General features: G+C 46.6%; 1 protein-coding gene across 1 annotated transcript in view; it reads left to right on the top strand.

Annotated features, from left to right (window-relative positions):
- The window catches only part of YTHDF2 (YTH N6-methyladenosine RNA binding protein F2), a 31143-nt gene extending 12461 nt beyond the window's left edge, over positions 1 to 18682 (top strand). Inside the window, exon 5 of the mRNA XM_075908849.2 lies at positions 17783 to 18682. Within this exon, the coding sequence (XP_075764964.1) occupies positions 17783 to 17806 (24 nt within the window). The 3' untranslated portion in view covers positions 17807 to 18682. The remainder of the gene's footprint in view (positions 1 to 17782) is intronic.
- Positions 18683 to 19155: the final 473 nt, after the last annotated feature.

Below are 19155 nucleotides of genomic sequence, written 5' to 3'. Positions count from 1 at the left end.
GTTTTGTAGTTGGCTAGAGAAGGGAAGAGGGGAAGTACTTTCCAAAGATTGGTGGAGATGCTCGTGATTCTTCTGTTACTGTTCTCTTGCCCAATGCCTGTTACGTTAGCCTATGGATCACGATAAAACCATTCTCAGTAAACAAAAATGTTAGAACTCCCTTCTCTGTGTGCTTGGTTTTACTTGGGTATTGCAGCTCTTGATATAAGACTTTTGTTTGCACTGACATGGCTCCTTTCATCCAGCTGTTGGTCATAAGATTACCTCCCATTCTTGTACTGACTCTGCAAAATCCCTATGTGATCAATTTTTTTATGTACCAGTGCTGAATATCCTTGCTGTCAGGGCCGGATTAAGGAGAGGGCTAGCCGGGCAGCTGCCCAGGGCGCCAACCTATGGGGGGGGCGCCTGATGGCAGCTATAAGGGGTGCTGCTCGCCCGGCTGCGCGGCGCCCCTTAGAGCTGCAAGCAGGCGCTGTGCACCTGATTGCAGCTGTAAGGTGCGCAGCGTGCCAGGAGGCGGGGCTGCACATGCGTTGGAATGGCTCGAGCTGGCCCTGCTTGCTGTTACCTCTTAATGTTCTGAAATGCACATCACAGTTCCAGCCTTCTCTAAACAGTATTCTAGTTCAGCAGTTCTCAACTACCAGTCTGCAGACCAGTACCAGGCCTCGAACTGCTGGAGCTGAAACTGGCTGTTTGTGACAACTCTGGGGGTCAGAGTGGGGGTACACCTCAAGGCCCCTAAACAGCCTGGAGCTGAAACCAGCTGTTTGGCACAGCCCCTTGATGGACTGGTAACTTTTTTGCATATTCTTTATTTGCATAATGAATATGCTGATATGCAAGTGAAATGCTACCGGTCCACCAAAAGTTTGTGAATGGGTTTGCCAGCCTGCAGTATAAAAATGGTTGGGAACCACTGTTCTAGTTGATATATTTACAGTGATAGAGGAAATAAACTACTCTGCTTGTCCCGGTACCTGCCTGTTGAGTGTAATACTCTGTATTTTGCCTTTTATCTGACTTCAAGGCACTTTATTGTAACTGAAAAGTGAGCCTCATTATATACTTGAGGAGTTTTTGAAAGGTGGAAGAGGCAAAATGTATAGCTCTTTGTTGTATGCTCTCATTGGTCTCCAACCTTTTTGTGCTTGATCGCTTTTAATTTACGTGCAATCCAAGATCTCCCTTACACTCTAATACCCTGGCCCCTCCTCCTTTGTGCCCCTTCTCTGAGACACTCACTGCATCTTCCCTCCCTTTCATGAGGCTGGGGCAGAGGAGTGAGGGGCAGGCTGTGGCCTTGGATTAAGGGATTTGGAATGTGAGAAGGGCTCTGAGCTGCAGGCAGCTGGGATGGTGGAGGGGGTTCTAGGTGCCGGCTCTGGGAAGGCATTTGGATGCAGGGGTGCTCAGGGCTAGGGATGCAGGACTAGACGTAAGGTTTCAGGATGTGGGCTCCAGCTGGACATGGCTTACTTCAGGTGTCTCCTGGGCGGTAGGGCAGTGGGGCTAAGACAGGCTCACTTGTGCCCTGGCCTTGCACTGCTCCCAAAAGCAGCCAGCAAACTCTCTCCCAAGTCCTGTTGTGCCCCCCTCTCTGCTCTGTGGAGACAGGATGCAGGTTGAGAGAGGAGGCACCTTGATGTCAGCACCCTCCTCTCCCTCACCTGCCCTGCACAGCAAGCAGGAGGCTCCTGGGGGGACAGCCCCAAGACAAGGGACAAGAGAGGGGCAGCTGAAGTGCCAGCACTTGACAATAGCCTCTTGGCCAAACCAGTCAGATGACCTGTCAGAGGCTCCGAGATCTACCAGTAGATCCCATTTGACTGGTTGGTGACACTGCTCTAACTCATACACATCCTTCCTCCTTTAGAAGAAAGGAGTCTTTCCTTTGCTGTGAAATAACAATAACCAGAAGCCGTCTTAGTACAAACAAAGTGGGAGTTAGATTACGAAAAGTAACCCAGTTCTAGTTAGTGCAGGGACATAGAGGATTGGTCTACACTCAAATTTTAGGACTGTGGAAAAACTTTGCACCCTGCATGACCTAGGTAGGAGGCTGGTAAATGCAGCTGGGCTGATGGAAGACTTCTATCCTCTCAGCACTGCCTCTCCAAGAGGATGGGTGTACTACAGCAATGAAAAAACATCCACACTGGAGTACTTGCGGCACGGCCAAGGTGTCACTGTGATTGTAGTGTAGAAGTCCTCTGAGTTTTAGTGAGCTAATACATCTCATTAACCTACAAGATTTTAATGGCTGTTAAAGTCAACTGGTAGCTTGTGAAGCTGATCCCTAGAAGTTGTCAAGATGAGATTGTTTCTCGAGGATTGGTAATCGGATTAAGAACCTTTCACCTCTAGGTCACAGGGTCAAATGCAGGACATGTTGCAGGTTACCAAAAGGCATTGTCCTCTGGCTGGGAATCGCCTATGTGAAATGAGTTAATCTCAGACCATCCTGCAGTGAGCTAATTGCTTAGTAACAACTGGTGTCCTTGCTGGCAGTCTCAGTGAAGAGGCAAAGGAAACTGAACTCTGTTCTGCTGGAGGTGATCTAGGCAAGGGCCAGTTTGCAGAAGACTTTTCTTCATCAGTGTTGTCTCTGTCCTTGATCAAAGCAAACTTAATTTGCTTAAATTCTCAATTTGCTTGTTATCTTATTCGCTCTTATACAAGCTGTGTACCTCCCCTGTTAATACCCCAATGAACTAAAATGGAAGCCTTTTTAATGTGGTGGGAGTCAGGTTTGTCCCCTCCCAGTAATTCATAGTAAAAGTGCTGCACTCTAGGGTTGGGGTTGCTGTTCTTCGAATGGTTTTGGCGAGCTTTAGGAAGAGGATTCCCTAGATATTTCCTGAGATGTCAGTACGTGGAGGGGAAAATGTTGTAGTGATGCTGGGTGGGTGGGTGGCTTTTAGGGAAGTGTTGGTAACTTACTGGAACTGTTGTTAGCCCTTTGGTGACTGTAGATAGCCCATGTAACTGTAGATAGCTTTGCCTTTATTACAGCTGTTTCTGAAGGAAAGCTATTTGGCTCTGAAGCTGGATGTCAGTTGGTCATTTTGTTTTCTGAAAGCTCACTGCAGCTAAGCACATACCTAGAGTTCTCTTGCCTGCTGCTTCTACCCAGTGCAGAAATATAATTGGTCACGTGACCCTAAAGCTGATTAGGATCTAGGACGAATTAGGAAGGTATTAGCGTGTGAACACATGAACCTCTTACCTTCAGAGTTTTAGTTGGTTTAGCTTTACCGGAGCAATTCACCTCAGTTCAATGTGGTGAAGTAGATGACCTGTTTAGGTCCCTTCCAGCCCCACACTTCTCTTTGTTCTTAGAATGTATTTCTGAAACACTTTTTCTGACTGGGTCACTTTGTTTTGCTTTGTGTCGTCTGTGTGTGACCTGTGACAAGCAAGTATTTAAGAGGATTCTTTTTGTATTTTTGTCATTGTATGAGCATATTAGCAACCGTTATTAGAACCTGCCTTATTTTCTCAAATGTTGTCTGTTGTACTGAGTAGTAATACTAGAAATTACAGCATTACAAGTTAAGCCAATTCCTCACTGACACACAGCTGGACAGCTGCCAGACACATTAGTGCAACTGCACTTCTGCTGCAGCAAAGTTGTCCAAGGAAGTCTTGGTTAACAATTGTTATGCAAGTTGATCAGTGGGCTAGGGAGTGAGTGGTTGCTCTTTCCAATGGGTAACTGCCCCATATGCTGCTTCTTAATTGAAGGATGGCCTGTAGTACTGCATTGAATCAGTTTAATAACATTGGGGTGTTTTGTGAGCCATTCTATAGGAGAACTAAAAATGTAGACAGCAATTCTAGTGTCATACTACAGGTTGAACCTCTGTTAACTGGGACTCTGGTCGTGCAGGACCAGAGTGTCCTAGTGGAAGGCAGGGATTTGGTCAGGAGGCTGGCGGCTGGTCCAGGGCTTGGGGTGGGGGTGGGAGCAGATATGACCTCCTCTGCTCTGGCAAAATCCCTTATCCGGGATTGGTCTGGTCCCGAGGGTGCTGGGCCAGGGAGTCCATCCTGCATTAGAATTTCCTTAGTAAAAGGACAGTACAGAGCAGTTTTGTGAGTAAACTACTTTGCTATTGTTTGTAATGGAATACCAAGTTTCTATCTTGCAAATAGCTTTTCTTTTATTATTTTATTATTCTCCTCTGCCCACATGTCTAATTGATCTTGAAATTAAAATGGCATTTTTTCTTTTCTGTGTGCATTGGTAGTGTGTTTTGATTTGCTGTGCTCCTTTGGCTGGCTGGCCTAAGAAATGACAAAGGTATAGGTCCACTGTTAAGTAGCTACCTTTTTAAGACTTCCTTGGCATCATACTAGATCTTTGAGATTAAAGCCCTGAGGATCATTCACTTTAGAGTCTTATGCAGCAGGTCATATCTTGGCCCCAAACAGGTTGATACTTGGGTATTAATGTGTTTAACACAGTCCTATACAGTTGTAAAGAACTTAGGAATTTTTAGAAATCTTGTGTCCCAATTACCTTTTGCACCAGATTTCTTTTTAAATACCTATGAAATAGCAAGATTTATATAAAGGTCATAGGGGGTGTTACCCTCCTTCCTAGAGCTCATGGAGTGAATTTTGCATCCGGTGGCTAGTGGACGTGAGGAGAGAGCAAGGCCAGTTGCCTGTGGCCTTGTCGTAAAATGAATATAAAGCTCATCTTGTTTGTGAAGCACTTGTCTAGACTTCAGTGGTTTTCAAACCTGGCTGTCTCGTTTGTATTGTATGACCGAGTGCAGCGGAGGCTTTGTATTGAGATTCTGAAAGTGGATGAACTTCCCTTTCCAAAACATCTTGTGGTCCAAAATGGGTGGTGCTAACAGCTAGCCAAAGTCATAAATCAATTTCATGTGACCCTGAGTGAGATTTGATCCCGAGCCTGCAGCAGTGGTGCATTACTTACTGTAACCTAGGCATGTCAAGTGCGTTTAATCAGCTAATTGAGTAGTCAATGGGATTTCCATCGACTAGTCGATAATGGAGGAGACTGCAGAGCTACAGCAGGGTTAGCTCCCAGCCCCAAGAACTAACCCCACTGCAGCCCTGCCTTTTAAAGGTATGAAGAGCCTGGTGGCTCTCAGTGCAGCTCTGCCTTTTAAAGTGTATTAAGAGCCACCAGGCTCTACTTACCTTTAAAAGGCAGGGCTGCAGTGGGGAAGGACCAGGCACAAGCTGGGAATCAGCTGGCCTAGCTCGCACCCGGTCTCACCATGGAGATGGTGCTGGAAGTAGCATTCAAGCCAGCTCCTCCCAGCGTCAGCTCCTGCTCCTCTACCCTCCACCCCCGTAGCTGCCTCTCTCTGATAAAGGGGGAGGAGGGTAAGCGACTAGTTGAGTCACTACTCTACCTGACAAGCATATGCTTATTGGGTAGTTGACTAGTCAGTTGCATCCCTACTGTAACCATTGCAGATTACAACTCTCAATTTAGATGGAATAAATGGTCCAAAGGTATTAACATAAACCAATTGCCAGGGCTGCCAAACCGCAGCAAGCCCCGCTCGCCAGCCGTGCTGTCTGGCAATCTGTGCATGCGCAGATCGCCCGAACCTAGCTCTTCCGGGTTACAGTCTACTCGCCACGGGCGAGTAGATTGTATTATTTGTTGAGCCCTGCCAATTGCTGTAATATTAAATGGTGTTAAATATGGTCCGGGGTTTTATATCCAAAGACTTGGTTTTGGTACTATGCAAGCTAAATAGAAGACTCATATGATTTTTTTTTTTTTTAGAAATCTATATAGGAAAATACAGTCAAAACATTTGAAATATAAAGTGTTAAGTTTTACACTTTAATGACATCCCATATCCCTCTCCCTTTAGCCGGAGGAAATGTATAGACTGGAAAACCCCATATTCAATAGTCTTCGAGAATACTAACCACAGAGAGCTGTTCTTTTGGGGCGAAAAGGGAGGAAGCTGATGTTAGTGGGATTGTTGCCATTGAAGTCCATGGCTGTTTTATTCTCAGCTAGAGTCAGTAAAGGTGGTACGGTCATCTGGGTCCCTCTGGTCTGGTCCAATTAGAATGTCTCATGATCAGGGTGGCAGGAGATAATGAAGGTACTAGCCATTCTGATGACACTTCCTGCAGTAGCCAATTTTTTTCCCCAAAGTGATCTTGAAGAGCCCCAGAAAGGAATGATGGGTGAAGTAATCGGGTGTCATTTTGTTTACCAATTAAATCTAGTTTGACTTACCAATTTTGCTTCCTTCATTTTTTTTGCTTCTACAATTTTCTAGTTTACAGTGCATAATCTTAACAGTCCTTGAATTATACCAAGTCTGTCTGTTTGTACAAATGCAATTTTCCTGTCTTCCATTTGCACCTTTTCACATTAATCCTTGTTTTAAGTTATGAGCTTTCACATACAATTAAACCCACAATTAATAATATTCAACAGTGTTCAAATAAAGGTTCTTGGTAATTGCTATTGATTTTTATTAAAGCCGGACTGGGCAACTTTAACTCCTGAATGTGTAAGTCCAATTCAGAAAGTGTCCTGAAAGACACAAGCAGGGAAACAAACTGCCTGGTAACAAAGTGTTGTCAAACATACAGAGCCAGCAAACTGGAAAACATCCATTATTTCCTTATGTATGGAATGACGTAGCAGCCAATATGTACACATGAATAGCTGATTATGTAAATCCAGGGACAAGGGATTGGTCCTGCCTTGGGCAGGGGGCTGGACTTAATGATCTCCTGAGGTCTCTTCCAGCTCTGTGATTCTAAGGGGAGAAGACTGGTCTTGTCACAAACCTCTTTCTGGGCCTCACCAGTAGCACCTTGAAACTTACAAGAGTGGAGTTGGTTTACACAGCTGTTGACTCTAACTTTGAACCATAATAAAGCTAATGAGTCTTGTAAGTACAGTTGGCTGTTCAGGAAGGTGGTTACAGTGCACAGTTTCCAGATGGAGGTGGGAAGGTGTTGGGAGTGTTCTTAACAGCTGAGTGTGGGAATAGGGAATCTTGTTTCCTTCACAGTATCTTGGAATGGAAGTTGCAAAACTATTTTAGACTAGGGATGCAAAATCCTGTTTGTTTTGTTAATTGGTTAACCAGTATGCTTAAAGGGGGAGTCATGTGCAACTCCAGCCTGGGAGGGGCAAGCAAGGGGGGCTCTGTTGGGCCCCCCCCCCGGGCAAAGCTGGAGCAGCCCTCCACCCATGACTGGTTACTCCAAGTACTGGTCACCCATTCGCATCTCTACTGTACACTAAAGCCAGGGGAGAATTGGGTGGAAAGTAGGGATGTTAAAATATCAATTAATTGGTCGATTAACCTCATGAATTCTTATCAGTTAGTTGAGTATTCTATAGTCCCTGGGGGCAGGGCTGGCAGCCAGTGCTCTCTGGCCTCACTGTCAAGAAGCCCCCTCCCACTCTGCCCTACTGCCCCTGTCTGGGGCGGGTCTGAGCTGCCAGACCCTGTGAGAGCTGGAACTGAGCCAGGCTGCCTGCTTGTCCAGCTTTAATACACTTAAAATGCAGAGCTGCAGCAGGGGTAGGTCCCAGACCTGTCCCAAGCCAGGACTGAGCTGGGCTGCTGGCCAGCCTGCTAAAAAAATGTGTGGAGGGGGAAATGCACATAGTCTATATCGCATTAACCTATAAGCTTTTGCTTATCAGATAATTGACTGCACTATTACATCCCTAGTAGGAAGTAGAGATATAAAATCCCAGTTAATTAGTTAGCCAGTTAAATCCATCTTTGCACTTGGGGCTGCCAGGTCCTGGGAGGGAGGGGGGGTGCTTCCCCAAGCCTGGGCCTGGATCAGCCCTCCGCCCTTGGTAGGGTGGTACCAGGTAACTGGTTACCCATCTACGTCCCTAGGTGGAAGCTCAGTGGTGCTTAATAGATGTCTCTGGAATCCCACTCAGAAGGGTCCCAGACCTTGTATTAGCTTCTGATGGGTAAGGTGTATTGATACATCTTTAAAATCTTAACTGTGGTTTTGAAGGGGGTTCAAATGCGTCTCTTTGCTGACAGGGGCCTACTGGCTCAGTGTGGTGTGGCTTTGGGCAGTTGGTGTCCAGCAGCATGTTAAGATTTCCCTTGGACCCTGTGCTGTTCTGTTTCCTGTGCAAGTTACACTCTTCAGGCCCCCTGCTTCCTGCAGTGGAGTTCCTCTAAGTGTGTGTAGAAATTGGACTTGTTGCTTCAGAATGCAGTTTTGATATGGCGACTGAACACTGCCAAATTCGTCCTTCGCAATAGGTGGCATCAGTATTGATGTTGCCTTGAAAACAGGTCTTGGGGGATCTGAGCATGTCTGCCAGCCAGCTGGTGACCAGAAACAACTGACAACATGTAACTGCTGCTGCAGAAATAGAGGCTGTTTTTCTGAGGCTTCCATGAAATCCCTCCTCATACCCCAGCTCCCAGGCTGGATGGCTGACATAAATGCAAGCTGTGGTTTAAAGCGTGCAGATATTGTGATGGTTGGTGCTCCGTAAGTGCTTGCCCTACGCTGCTCCTGTTCTGGTTACAGCTCCTCTTGAAAGAGGACAACTTGCTGTTCCCTGTTAAATCAAGGCCTACAGAGTAATCAGCTTGTTGATTAGCTACCATAGTGATAAGCATCCTACACACTTATTAGATAGTATGCTCAGTTTTTATGCTGAAGCAAGAACTTTCTAACTGCCGGGACTCGCAAACTCAGTCTGATAATGTGATCCGGCTTTTCAGTCTGTGCCTTGGACCTTTTGAGAGAATCCCTCTCCTCCTATATCCTGTCAGAGCAGTTGAGGTTTGCTGGAACACTTGTGTTGTACATGCCAGTGATTCAAAATTCCAAAAGTGATTACATATCCTCCTTTGGCACATGATCCCACAGATGGGATCCATTTTGCTTGCCCTTTGGTCAAGTTGCAAGGCTTTCTAGCATGGTGTGGCTCTCTGATATTGACTCTAATTTTAAGGAGCTCACTTACAGGAGCACTAAGTGCAATGCAGATTGATAACTAAAATTCAGCCAGAGTCACAAACCAAAACGTGGGGGGAGAACTGTGGACTGACTAGAACTAGTGTTTCTGTTGATGCGTGGGTCTGGGTAGGATGCAGCTGTATTGGCTCTCCAATGCTGGCAGTAGCAAAATACTGTTGTGTAGATAAACAGAGCATTTAAGACCCAGAAGTTACACAGGGCGTGAATAAGCATAGTAACAAGGTGCTATTTTAGTAAGTCATTCGTACTGACCATAGCTACACTTCAAGCTGATCTCGTTGGAAAGGCTGGCTGTGTGTAGCTAGGGGGAAAATTCATTGGTAGAAACATCATTCTTCTTTCTAATTCAAATCAGAAGTTAAACTGACTTGTGACATAACTTTGGAAGTCTTGAAACTATCAGTTTGGTTAGGATTGACTATGATCTGACATGGGCGATCATAAATAGTTTATTTCCAAGTAAACAAAATGATTCTGGATTTAAAGAATCCTTGTTGTTCCAGAATCCCTATTGCTGGAAAATGGGGCTGAATTCTGCCCCGGTCAAGGTGCACATCTTCCGTTGATCTCTGCTGGAGTTGTGTGCATGAATCTGAAGGAAAGAATTTTAGTCACCATGCATATGACTTGAGAGGAAGGAGAGTGGTCTAACGTACGGGGTTTCCCAAATTTCATAATGTGGCGCTCAGCCTAAAAGTTCAAGTCTCACCACTTCTGCCAATCAGGCATAAAACCCACCCCTGTGCTCATTACAGCAGTTGCTTATGTGGAAAAATGTCAGGAAAGTAATGTGTTGAAATGAGACAGCACTGGAACCAGACCACCCCCACCTGCCTCAGCCATACTTGGCAAAACTTAAACAACAACAAATAGTCTAAAACTTAAAGTGCTACCAAACTCAGCTACCCCTCTGAAGCTTTTGAACATACTTGGCAATCACTGGTGTGGTAGTGAGGGTGTGAGACTGGAGGTTGAGTCCTGGGTTCAGTGTCTAACTGTACCCTGGATAAATCTTTCTCCATCTGTAAACTGGGAATAATACTTGCCTGCCTTGTTGGAGTGTTGAGGGTAAGTGCTACTTCTAAATCAGTGTGAGCCTCTGAGAAGGGCAATTAAATAGCAGTGAGGGAGGTGTAGGTTGGACATCAGGAAAAACTTCCTGCCTGTCAGGGTGGTTAAACACTGGAATAAATTGCCTAGGGGGTTGTGGAGTCCCTGTCTCTGGAGATATTTAAGAGCAGGTTAAACAGACACCTCTGGGGGATAATCTAGGTAGGGGAGGTAGGGGACTGGATTCCATGATTTGTTGAGGTCTCTTCCACTTCTAGTGTTCTATGAATCTATGGTTCAATACAAGTGCATGGTATTGATACCTCTGTATCCTCGTCTTTTCGAATGTGCCGTTGCTCATAGCTTATAGGTGCTAGTTACAAACATTCAGTTAAGTCTCTTACTCTTCCTGCCACAATTGGCTCTCAAGCTGTGTGCTAGGAAACGGCATTCTCTTGTCTACTCCACTAGATCAGGGATTTTCAAACTACTGGGTCGCAGAATATCAGGCACTGGGTCGCCTTGCTGTAGGGTGACCAGTGGGGGTGTCCCGGCACCAAAGACTGTGCTGTGGCCTGCAGCTGGTCCAGCTCCTAGACCAGGCTGGATGGGGTTCCCTGCACTGTCTGGGCATCAGCTTTTGGGGCCTGTGGGTGAAAGCAGCACATAAAGCCACTTGTGCACCTCTGAGCCAGGCCTGCTGCTGGCCACTTCCAGCACCCGCTCTGAACCCCACCCTCACCCCTGCCTTGAGTTTCCTCTCACCCTGAACCTCTCTGCCCTGCTCTCCAGGCTGGAAACCCACTCTTCTACTTGAAAACCCTTGTCCTACCACCCCAGAGCCTGCACACCAAATGGAGCCCTCTTCCCCCCACCCCCACCCCACCCTGACCCTACCCCATTGTCCTCCCTCGAATCAAGATCGTTACATTGGGTCATGGGAATCAACAGTTTTCTTCAACGGGGTGACAAAGAAGGTTTGAAAACCACTGCACTAGACTCATTCATTCAGTAATATCGCAAGCTAACTTGTTACATCATGACTTCCTCCCTATAACTATGGTGACATGGCTGAAATTAATTACAAAATTAGGGTAATTACAAAGGCTTCTAATTGCACACTAGCACTGTCTGAAATGGAGAATTTTGGGTGCAACTCTAGCAGAACATAGCATGTTCACACATGTATTTGCAGCATGGCATAGCTGCCTGTTCCACTTGCTCTAAGCAAGGATACATTTCTTGTTATCCACTGTGTTGCTCAGACATCCCGTTGTTGACCCATGGTACTCCTGCCCATCTTGCATTGACACACAGCTCCGGCTCCTTCCTCGAGTCCTTCTTGCATTGTTTGTTACACTTTGGCCTTGATAAAGAATGGCCCACAATTTTGTCATCCATGGAGTCACATATCGGCAGGCACACACCTGGGTCCTTTTCCTGGGATTTCGCATGTCTGTGTGGGTATTATCTTGTCAGTATTCCTGCTCTTCTGAGATCTGAGGGAAAACCAGAATAGACACATTATGGGCATTAATTCCCTCCCCTTTTGACCCAGAAAATCTGCCTACCTCTCTTGTGGTTCAGCACTCACTTGTTACCCTTGGAGAGCAAGACCGAGAGGGAGCGGGGGGCAGCTTCACTGCATTGGATGGTGGTGGACTGTATAGAAGGGACATCATCTCTAGGCCAGGGCCTCTTTCATAGAAGAAAATGCAAATGAAACTGCTCGTTCAGCTACAACCAAAAGCCCAGAAAAACTGGTGCCATGAATGGAGAGAATGAAATCTTGCCCCGTACCTCCTTCAGTGCTCATAAGTGGCTGGACTGGAGTAGAAGGAAATTGGATGAGAGCATAAACCTAGGTCCTTGTTCTGTGCAGCACAGCGTCACTTGCAGCAATAAACAAGCCAAACATCTGAATAGAGACAAATAGATTTTTCTGCACCATCTTGTTATAAGAAACGCCTCCAATATTCTGTGACGTGAGGGCAGTAGCAGAGTTATTCTGTCAGTTTGGCACTAGTTCTTCCAGCTGATTATTCAGTTGAGAAATGTGTAGTACAGCCCCCCATCCTGACACTGAAGAGTTCATTTCTAGTAGGGATGTGACAGGTTAACCAGTAAGTGTCACCCTAAATGGGTGTTGCTTATAGGTTAAGCAGTGGGGGCTGAAGCAGCTTCCTGTCTGCCATGGGCAGAGCTGCTTCAACCCTGCATGGGCCGACTGCGGACAGGGATAGCTCCGGCCGTCCAGAGCAACGCGGGGGAAGGGGGCACTCCAGCCCAGTTGCAGCGGTCCGGGGCGCTTCCCCTCTCGTGGGTTAACCAATTAAATGGGATTTTACATCCCTAATTTCTAGTCTGCTTCCTTCAGTCTCTGGCCCGCCCTCCAGACTGTATGGAGGATCCATCTCTGGGAGTCGTCTTGGGTTGTGTTGTCCTTTTGTTCTTGCATCCTCTGACTCTTTCTCCATATCCCCTGTCATTCCTTGTCTCTTTCCTTGTGCATGCTTTGGAGTAGCTGTACTTTCACAGATGGGAAAGGAGAAAACAACTGATTAAACCCATGGTTTGGGGGTTGTCTGGTCAGCTCATGGGTTGAAGAGTTTAGCAGGGCTGCAGCCGCTATCTGCAGGACCAGATGGGGCTCTATCACTTGGAGCTAGAATGTGGGGGACAGTTCTAAGCCTGTGTTTTCCTGCAGCCAGCTTAAAACAATCTGTGCCTGAGAAGATGGGGGGGGGGTTCAGTTTATGCAACTGTGGCCCCTCTCCCTGAATGGGGGTGGCATATTGCCACCTGTCCGGGGCTAGTGAAATGTGCTGGAGACAGAACCAGGAGGCAGAGCAGGACTAAGACTTGGCAGTTTCATTTTGATGTGCAGCTTCTCCCGTGACATGGCTTTATTATTTGTGCTGTGGTGCCCGGGGATGAAAATGGCTTTGGTGATCCGTTGTGCTTGCTTGCTGCAGCTTTATGCTCTCTTCAGTTTGCATGGCAGACACAAGCAGAATGTGCTCCGCCTTAACCTAGTTTTCATGTAAACAGCAGCATTTAAGTGTGTGGAGCTTTATCCTGGGCTTTGTCTCTGATGTCCTATGGAGAAAGGGAAGTGGGAGTTGAGCATAGGGATATAAAATCCATTTAATCAGCTAACAGGTTAAACATTATATTTAACCAACTGCTTAAATAGGGGAAGATGGAGGGGCCACGCTAGCCCAGCTGGGATGGAGTAGCCTCCCTGCCACGGACGGGTGCTGCTCTGGCTGGCCTGAGTGCCCCCTCGGCTGTTGCAGGACCTGCTAGGCTGGAGCAACTCCCTGCCCATGTCAAGCCCTTTCAATGAGCTTCCAGCAAGAGACCACAAGGAATGACTAGGTAGAGAGAAGGGGGCAGTCAGTAACTGGACATGGACACTAGCAGGCAGACATAGCTCATCGGTTGGCAGATTTTTGGTATTTGTATTGACATTCACGTTACTGACAATTGAAATAATGCTTTGAACAGACTTAAGTTAGCAACTCCTTTTGCAGCTTATTTTTTAAACCTTTGTGGTAACCCGGACTCCAGTTCTGTGGCAAAGCCCCTTGATTATGAAAAAGCAGAGGGGGAAATTTTGCAGTAGCTGCATTGACCGTTTAAAAATAATCAAACATGAAAACAAATGAAATCCATGCAGTAGCCAAATCCATGCAGTAGCCACTGAGGTTTCTTTGATAAGAAATTCAATTTAATTTACTCTTTTCCCCCTTTCAGTTTTCAGCATGTCCAGATAAAAAATAATGGCAATGCATAGACTGTGGTGCAGCGGTTGTCGAGGGGAAGTTGGGAGTTTTGGCAGCTGGGTAGTGGAGAGCCCAGCCATTGGCCCTGGGAAAGCATTGGAGGTGGTTGTGGGTTTTGCAACTACCTGTTTCTGTTACAGTGATCAGCAGTGACATTGTTGGTATTTTCACTCCCAGACAGATGTCAGTTTGAAAGTCTCCTTCTACTGAATCAGTTGCTGCACCAAGAGATTGGAGGGCAGTTATTAGCATGACACCAATTTCGGAAAAAGACCCCAGAGGATCGCCGTTCCAATCTTCTGGCATGATTACAGGCCAGGAAGCCAACTTCAATGCCAGACAAATGGGTTGAAACTAGAGCAGTGATGGGCAACCAGGAGCAGTGAGTGAGCTGCATGAGTGGCCCTCCATCTCAGTGGCTCACGTGACCAGTGGTGGCAGCCTGCAGCCCGCTGGGGTTCTGCCTGCAGCCTGCCGAACCCGTCGACCTTCCCCCGTGCAGCCATGCACCCGTCTACCCTCCTCTCAGCACTGGGGCACATTGAGTGCCATGAATTGCCTGATTTGCTCTTCTCCCCCTCCCTCCCAGAGCTTGAACAGCTGATTTGTGGCTTTCCAGCTCTGAGAGGGAGGGGGAGGAGTAGGGACAGAGCATGAATCAGCAGATTCACGGAGCTCTGAAAGTGTTGGGGGGGGGGAGAGTAGGAAGTATGGGGCTCCAGTGCGATAAGCACCTGGAGATGGGGGGCAGACAGGGACGACTCAGGCCACAGGTGGAGCCCCAGTGGGCTGCATGCGGCCTACAGGTTGCCCACCACTGAACTAAAAAGCTAAGTTATCAGACACCTAGATGAACACAATATGGTGGTGAAGAGTCAATGCTGCTTTGAAGGGAAAACTTGCCTCATCAGTGTGTTGGGATTCGGTGAGAGTGCTAACAAATGTGTGGAAAGGCTGAGCCAGTCATTGGGGTGTACCTCAACTTTCAGAAAGCCTTTTGACCGGCTCTTAAGTAAAGTGAGCACTGTGGGATACGCACAAAGGGCCTCTTGCGGGTCAGTCACCGGTTTAAGTAGGAAACAAAAGATAGGAATAAATTGGCGGTTTCCACGAGGGGGGGAGAGGTTCCTGAAGGGTCTGTACTGAGTAGGAATGTAAGTGACTGGTTGCTTCACCCTCTCTCCCCCCCACCCACCCCCCCCGCTGCCATAGAGGCAGCAAGGTACAGGGAGCAGGAGGGAGGGGGGAGAAGCTGGCTTCAAAGCCTCTTCCCCCAGCACTGTCTCCATGGGGGGCAGGGAAGTAGCTGGGACCAGGCATGAGATGCGAATCAGCTGATTCCTGACTCGCACCCAGTCCCAGATGCTGGGACTTTGCTTTTTAAATGTATTGAGAACCTGTTGGCTCTTAATACATTTAAAAGTCAGAAGCGCAGCAGGGGAGACCCAGTGTGAGTCAGGCCAGCTGATTCCCAGCTTGTGCTGATTCCCCCTCCCCACCCCCTGCTGTACTTCAGCCCTTTAAATGTATTAAGAGTGGGCGGGCTCTTACTAACTTTAAAAGTCAGAGCCGCAGTGGGGTTAGCTCCTAGGGCTCGGAGCTAACCCCGATATGGCTCCCTCGCTTATCAACTAATCGCCTAGTCGATGGAAAAAATCCATCAACTAGTCAATGAGTTAATTAACCTATATTTCACATCCCTAGTACTGAGACCTGTGTTGCTCAACATTCATAAATCTGGAAAAGGCGAACAAGGAAGTAGCAAAACTTGTAGACATCACAAAATGACTCAACATAGTTAAGTCCAAAGCTGACCCTAAAGTGTTACAAAGGGAACTTGCTAAACTGGGAGGCTGAACTGTAAAATGGCAGATGAAATTCATTGTTCATTCCAAAGTAATGCACACTGGGAAAAAATAATCCTGACTCTGCATACAGAATGATGGGGTCTAAGTTAGCTCTTCCCAAGGGAGAGGTTCAGGGAATCTGGGTAGCTCTCTGAGCACACCTGCTCAGTGTGCAGTGTCAGTCAGAAAAGTAACAACGTCGGGACAGTTAGGGAAGGGATTAATAACACTATTATGCTATTGCATAAATCCATGGTATGTGTGTACCTGGAATACTAGCTGAAGTCCTGGTCAGCTCATCTCAGAAAAGATGTATTAGATTAGGAAAAGATGCCGAGAAGGGCAATAAATGACACTGCACACTTAAATAGCGTCCATACGAGGAAGAGGATTGGGACTGTTAAACTTAGAAAAGATCCTGAATGGTGTGGAGAATGAGAACATGGAAATAACATTTACCCCTTCACGTAATACACGAGTTAGGGGTCATCCAAAGAACTGATTGGGCAGCAGGCTTCAAATAAACCTAAGGAAATGCTGCTTCACGCAGCTGTCCGCTGGTGGATGCATTGCCAAGGGATGTGGGGAGAACCAAAAGTAGAACTGGGTTTAACAATAATTACGTAAGTTCATTGAGAATAGGCCATTAGCCAAGAAGGTCGGGCAGATGCATGCGCTGGGTGTAAGCCTCCAGAAGCTGGGAGTGGATGACAGGGAATGGATCACTCAGAATTGCCTCGTTCTAAGGGTGTTAAGTATCGGGTAATTGACTAAGCATTTGCTTATCGGATGTCGACTAGTCCTTCACATCCCTCCTTTGTTCTGTTCATTCCTTCTGGAGCGCTGAGGTACGGCCACGTTTAGGTTGCAGAACTTGCCATTTTGTTCAGTGAGGTGGGGCCATTCATGACTTTTATACTGAATGCTTCGAAAAAGGGACCCATACGGACCCATGAGATGTCAGCCAGAGTGCTGCTTTTGCTGCAGTGCGGCTAGAGACATTGGTTTGAAAATTAAGGCCTGCGTTCTGGATCATGAAGCGTCTTTGTGAAGCATGAATCCTGTGGCGGTAGGATTCAGAGAGGCTTGGTTTTAGCGCTGAGCAAGCTCCTTGGCAGTGGCTGAGGGCCTGAACACACGCTGTTCTCAGTTCCTCTTCTCTTCTTACTAGACAGGAATGAGTCCATGGACTCCTGATACACATTCCCCCCTGAAAGCACCTGAACCCTCCGTTCCCATTCAGGTTCTCTCCTCCCCACTGTTACCTGCTCAGTCTCTCCACTAATTTCTAGCCTGATAGGATTGAGACTGAAGGCAGGTCTCTCGGGAACGGCTTTCTGAAGATGCATTTATGGGAGTGGAGAGGAGCCTCCTGCTTCACTTCACCTTTGAGGCAATGGAAACCCTCACTGGTCACAAGCATAGTGACTGCCTCTACCTGGTCCCCCCAGAAAGACTGTTTCCAGTGAGTTAATTGGCACAACTTTAGCAGTGGATGGTTTCTTTAGCTCACTAGCTTGTCACTATCTGCCCTTCTCTCTCTCACCCATTTCCTTACACTGGGTAGGCTGGACAAATCTGAGCAGGTGGCATCTGTCAAAGCTGTTTTTTTGTGTGAATTTGATCGGGAGGACCTCCCCACTTGCTGTCTGCAAAAGATGTTACTGAGGTAGGAAGAGGAAAGGAGCCAGGAGGGTTGTGGTGGCAACTTGTGTTTTCAAGGGGAAATGTCAGGAACTGGGAGGCTTCACACGATACGATGTGAGCACGTTGTCACGCTAGCCATGGGCAGCTGCCCCTTAAAGTGAGCGCTTACTCCTTAAACAGAAACTATTCAGCTTAGTTATAAAGGACCTCTGCTGCCGTAAGCCAGACTGTCTCCATTAATATGTGGGTCTAACATGGACCCAGGGAAGGTCTAGGAATACTGATCCCGCTTCAGAGTGGGATGTGGCCTAGATCTCTTGACACCCATTCCAGCCCTACGTTTTGATGACTTGGGTATGAGATCGTAATGAACAAAATCTCAGGCCCTCTTGACCATGAAAGGTTTGCAAGAGTTACTCTAAACTAACCTTTTCTTTTCTCCTGCAGGAACGCCAAGGCCGTGTCAAGTAAAAGGCTCTTTCCCAGCAGAGGTTGCATTCGGGATATCTTTCAAAGAGAGAGGAGGAGGAAAAACACCCCAGAGAGAATTAGGACTTTTTCTTAATTTCATTGACTTTAAAACAAAAAAAACTTACAAACTCGCAGTTTAAAAACAAGTATTGGAATGTCACAAGAGACATAGGACTAAAAAAAACAAAAACAAAAAAAAATCCCTTCTAGGTAGAGTATAGGTAAAAACTGTCCCCTTTCTTTTGGCTTTGGTTGTGATTTCAGAGCATATGCTTTGTTTTTTGTCTTTTTACTATGTTTTTGGATTTGAAAGTCCGTAAGTGGCATATGCCTTTTCTCTAATTTTTAAACCCTGCTGCATCCCTTTCTTCCACTTTCCTCGTGCCTCCTTTTCCCCTGGTTTTGACATTTGCACTTGGAACACCGAGTTGTGACTTTTTTTGGACATCCGCCATAGAAAGTGGAAGAACTATTTTTTCCTTGGACTGGAAGAAGAGGAATTTTATGAAAAATTTGGCTTTATTTGCCTAGAAGAATCGAATGGAAATTGTCGCCAAGGATGCGTCCGAGGGTGGTTTGTTTTCCTCTGACCCTTTGTTACTCAAAAGTCAAGTACTAGGAGTCCTAAGAAATGTTCTGTTCTTGTGCATTATATGGATTACAGATTAAGTCTGGATTAATTTGATTTAAAGGCTGAGAACAGTGGTAAAAACTTGTTTTGTTTACAGGAACATGAATTTTGAACGAAAAATATTGTAAAATGTGTAGTGAATATGTTTCTTCAGTTTCTTGTTAAGCCAATGAGGAATGGGCATTGCCTTTCTTTTCACCATTAATCACTTCTCAATAATAAACGTGAGATCCTGTTGAGCATCACTTTTGTTTTCCATTTTGTTTTCACTGTTAGGTGCTGCCCTGGATGTGGCTACCAGGAGACAGTACATGGGGAAAATAAAATTGCAAATGGGGCAGCAGGCTAACTAAAATCTGGCTCATTGGCCATTGTGTGATTCACATACTGGACTTTGAGCCAGTGCTCCTGGCTTCTCCCGTTGGTTTTAAACAGCTTCATGGGACCCAGCGCTCTACTGCCACCTTCCTTTTTATTTGTGTGCACTCTAACCATCCATGGGAGCTTGGTCTCATCCAAACCCTTCTCTTGCTCTTTGGAGACTGGCTTTAGCAGGTCAGTTGGGCCCAGTTATAACACAACCCTTGTCACCCAGATAGGGATGTTAAGTAGCGGTTAACTGGCTAATTGAGTAGTCGATGAGGAAGGGCCGTGCCTGCTCACTCCCGGCTCATGCTTGATCTCAGCACAACCTCCCGCTGCCGCTCTGCATTTTTAA

Source organism: Pelodiscus sinensis, chromosome 26, assembly GCF_052426305.1.
Source record: "Pelodiscus sinensis isolate ZL-2025 chromosome 26, ASM5242630v1, whole genome shotgun sequence".
NCBI lineage: Eukaryota > Metazoa > Chordata > Testudines > Trionychidae > Pelodiscus > Pelodiscus sinensis.
The sequence above is the reverse complement of the archived record's forward strand: the minus strand, read 5'-3'. Positions and strand labels throughout refer to the sequence as shown.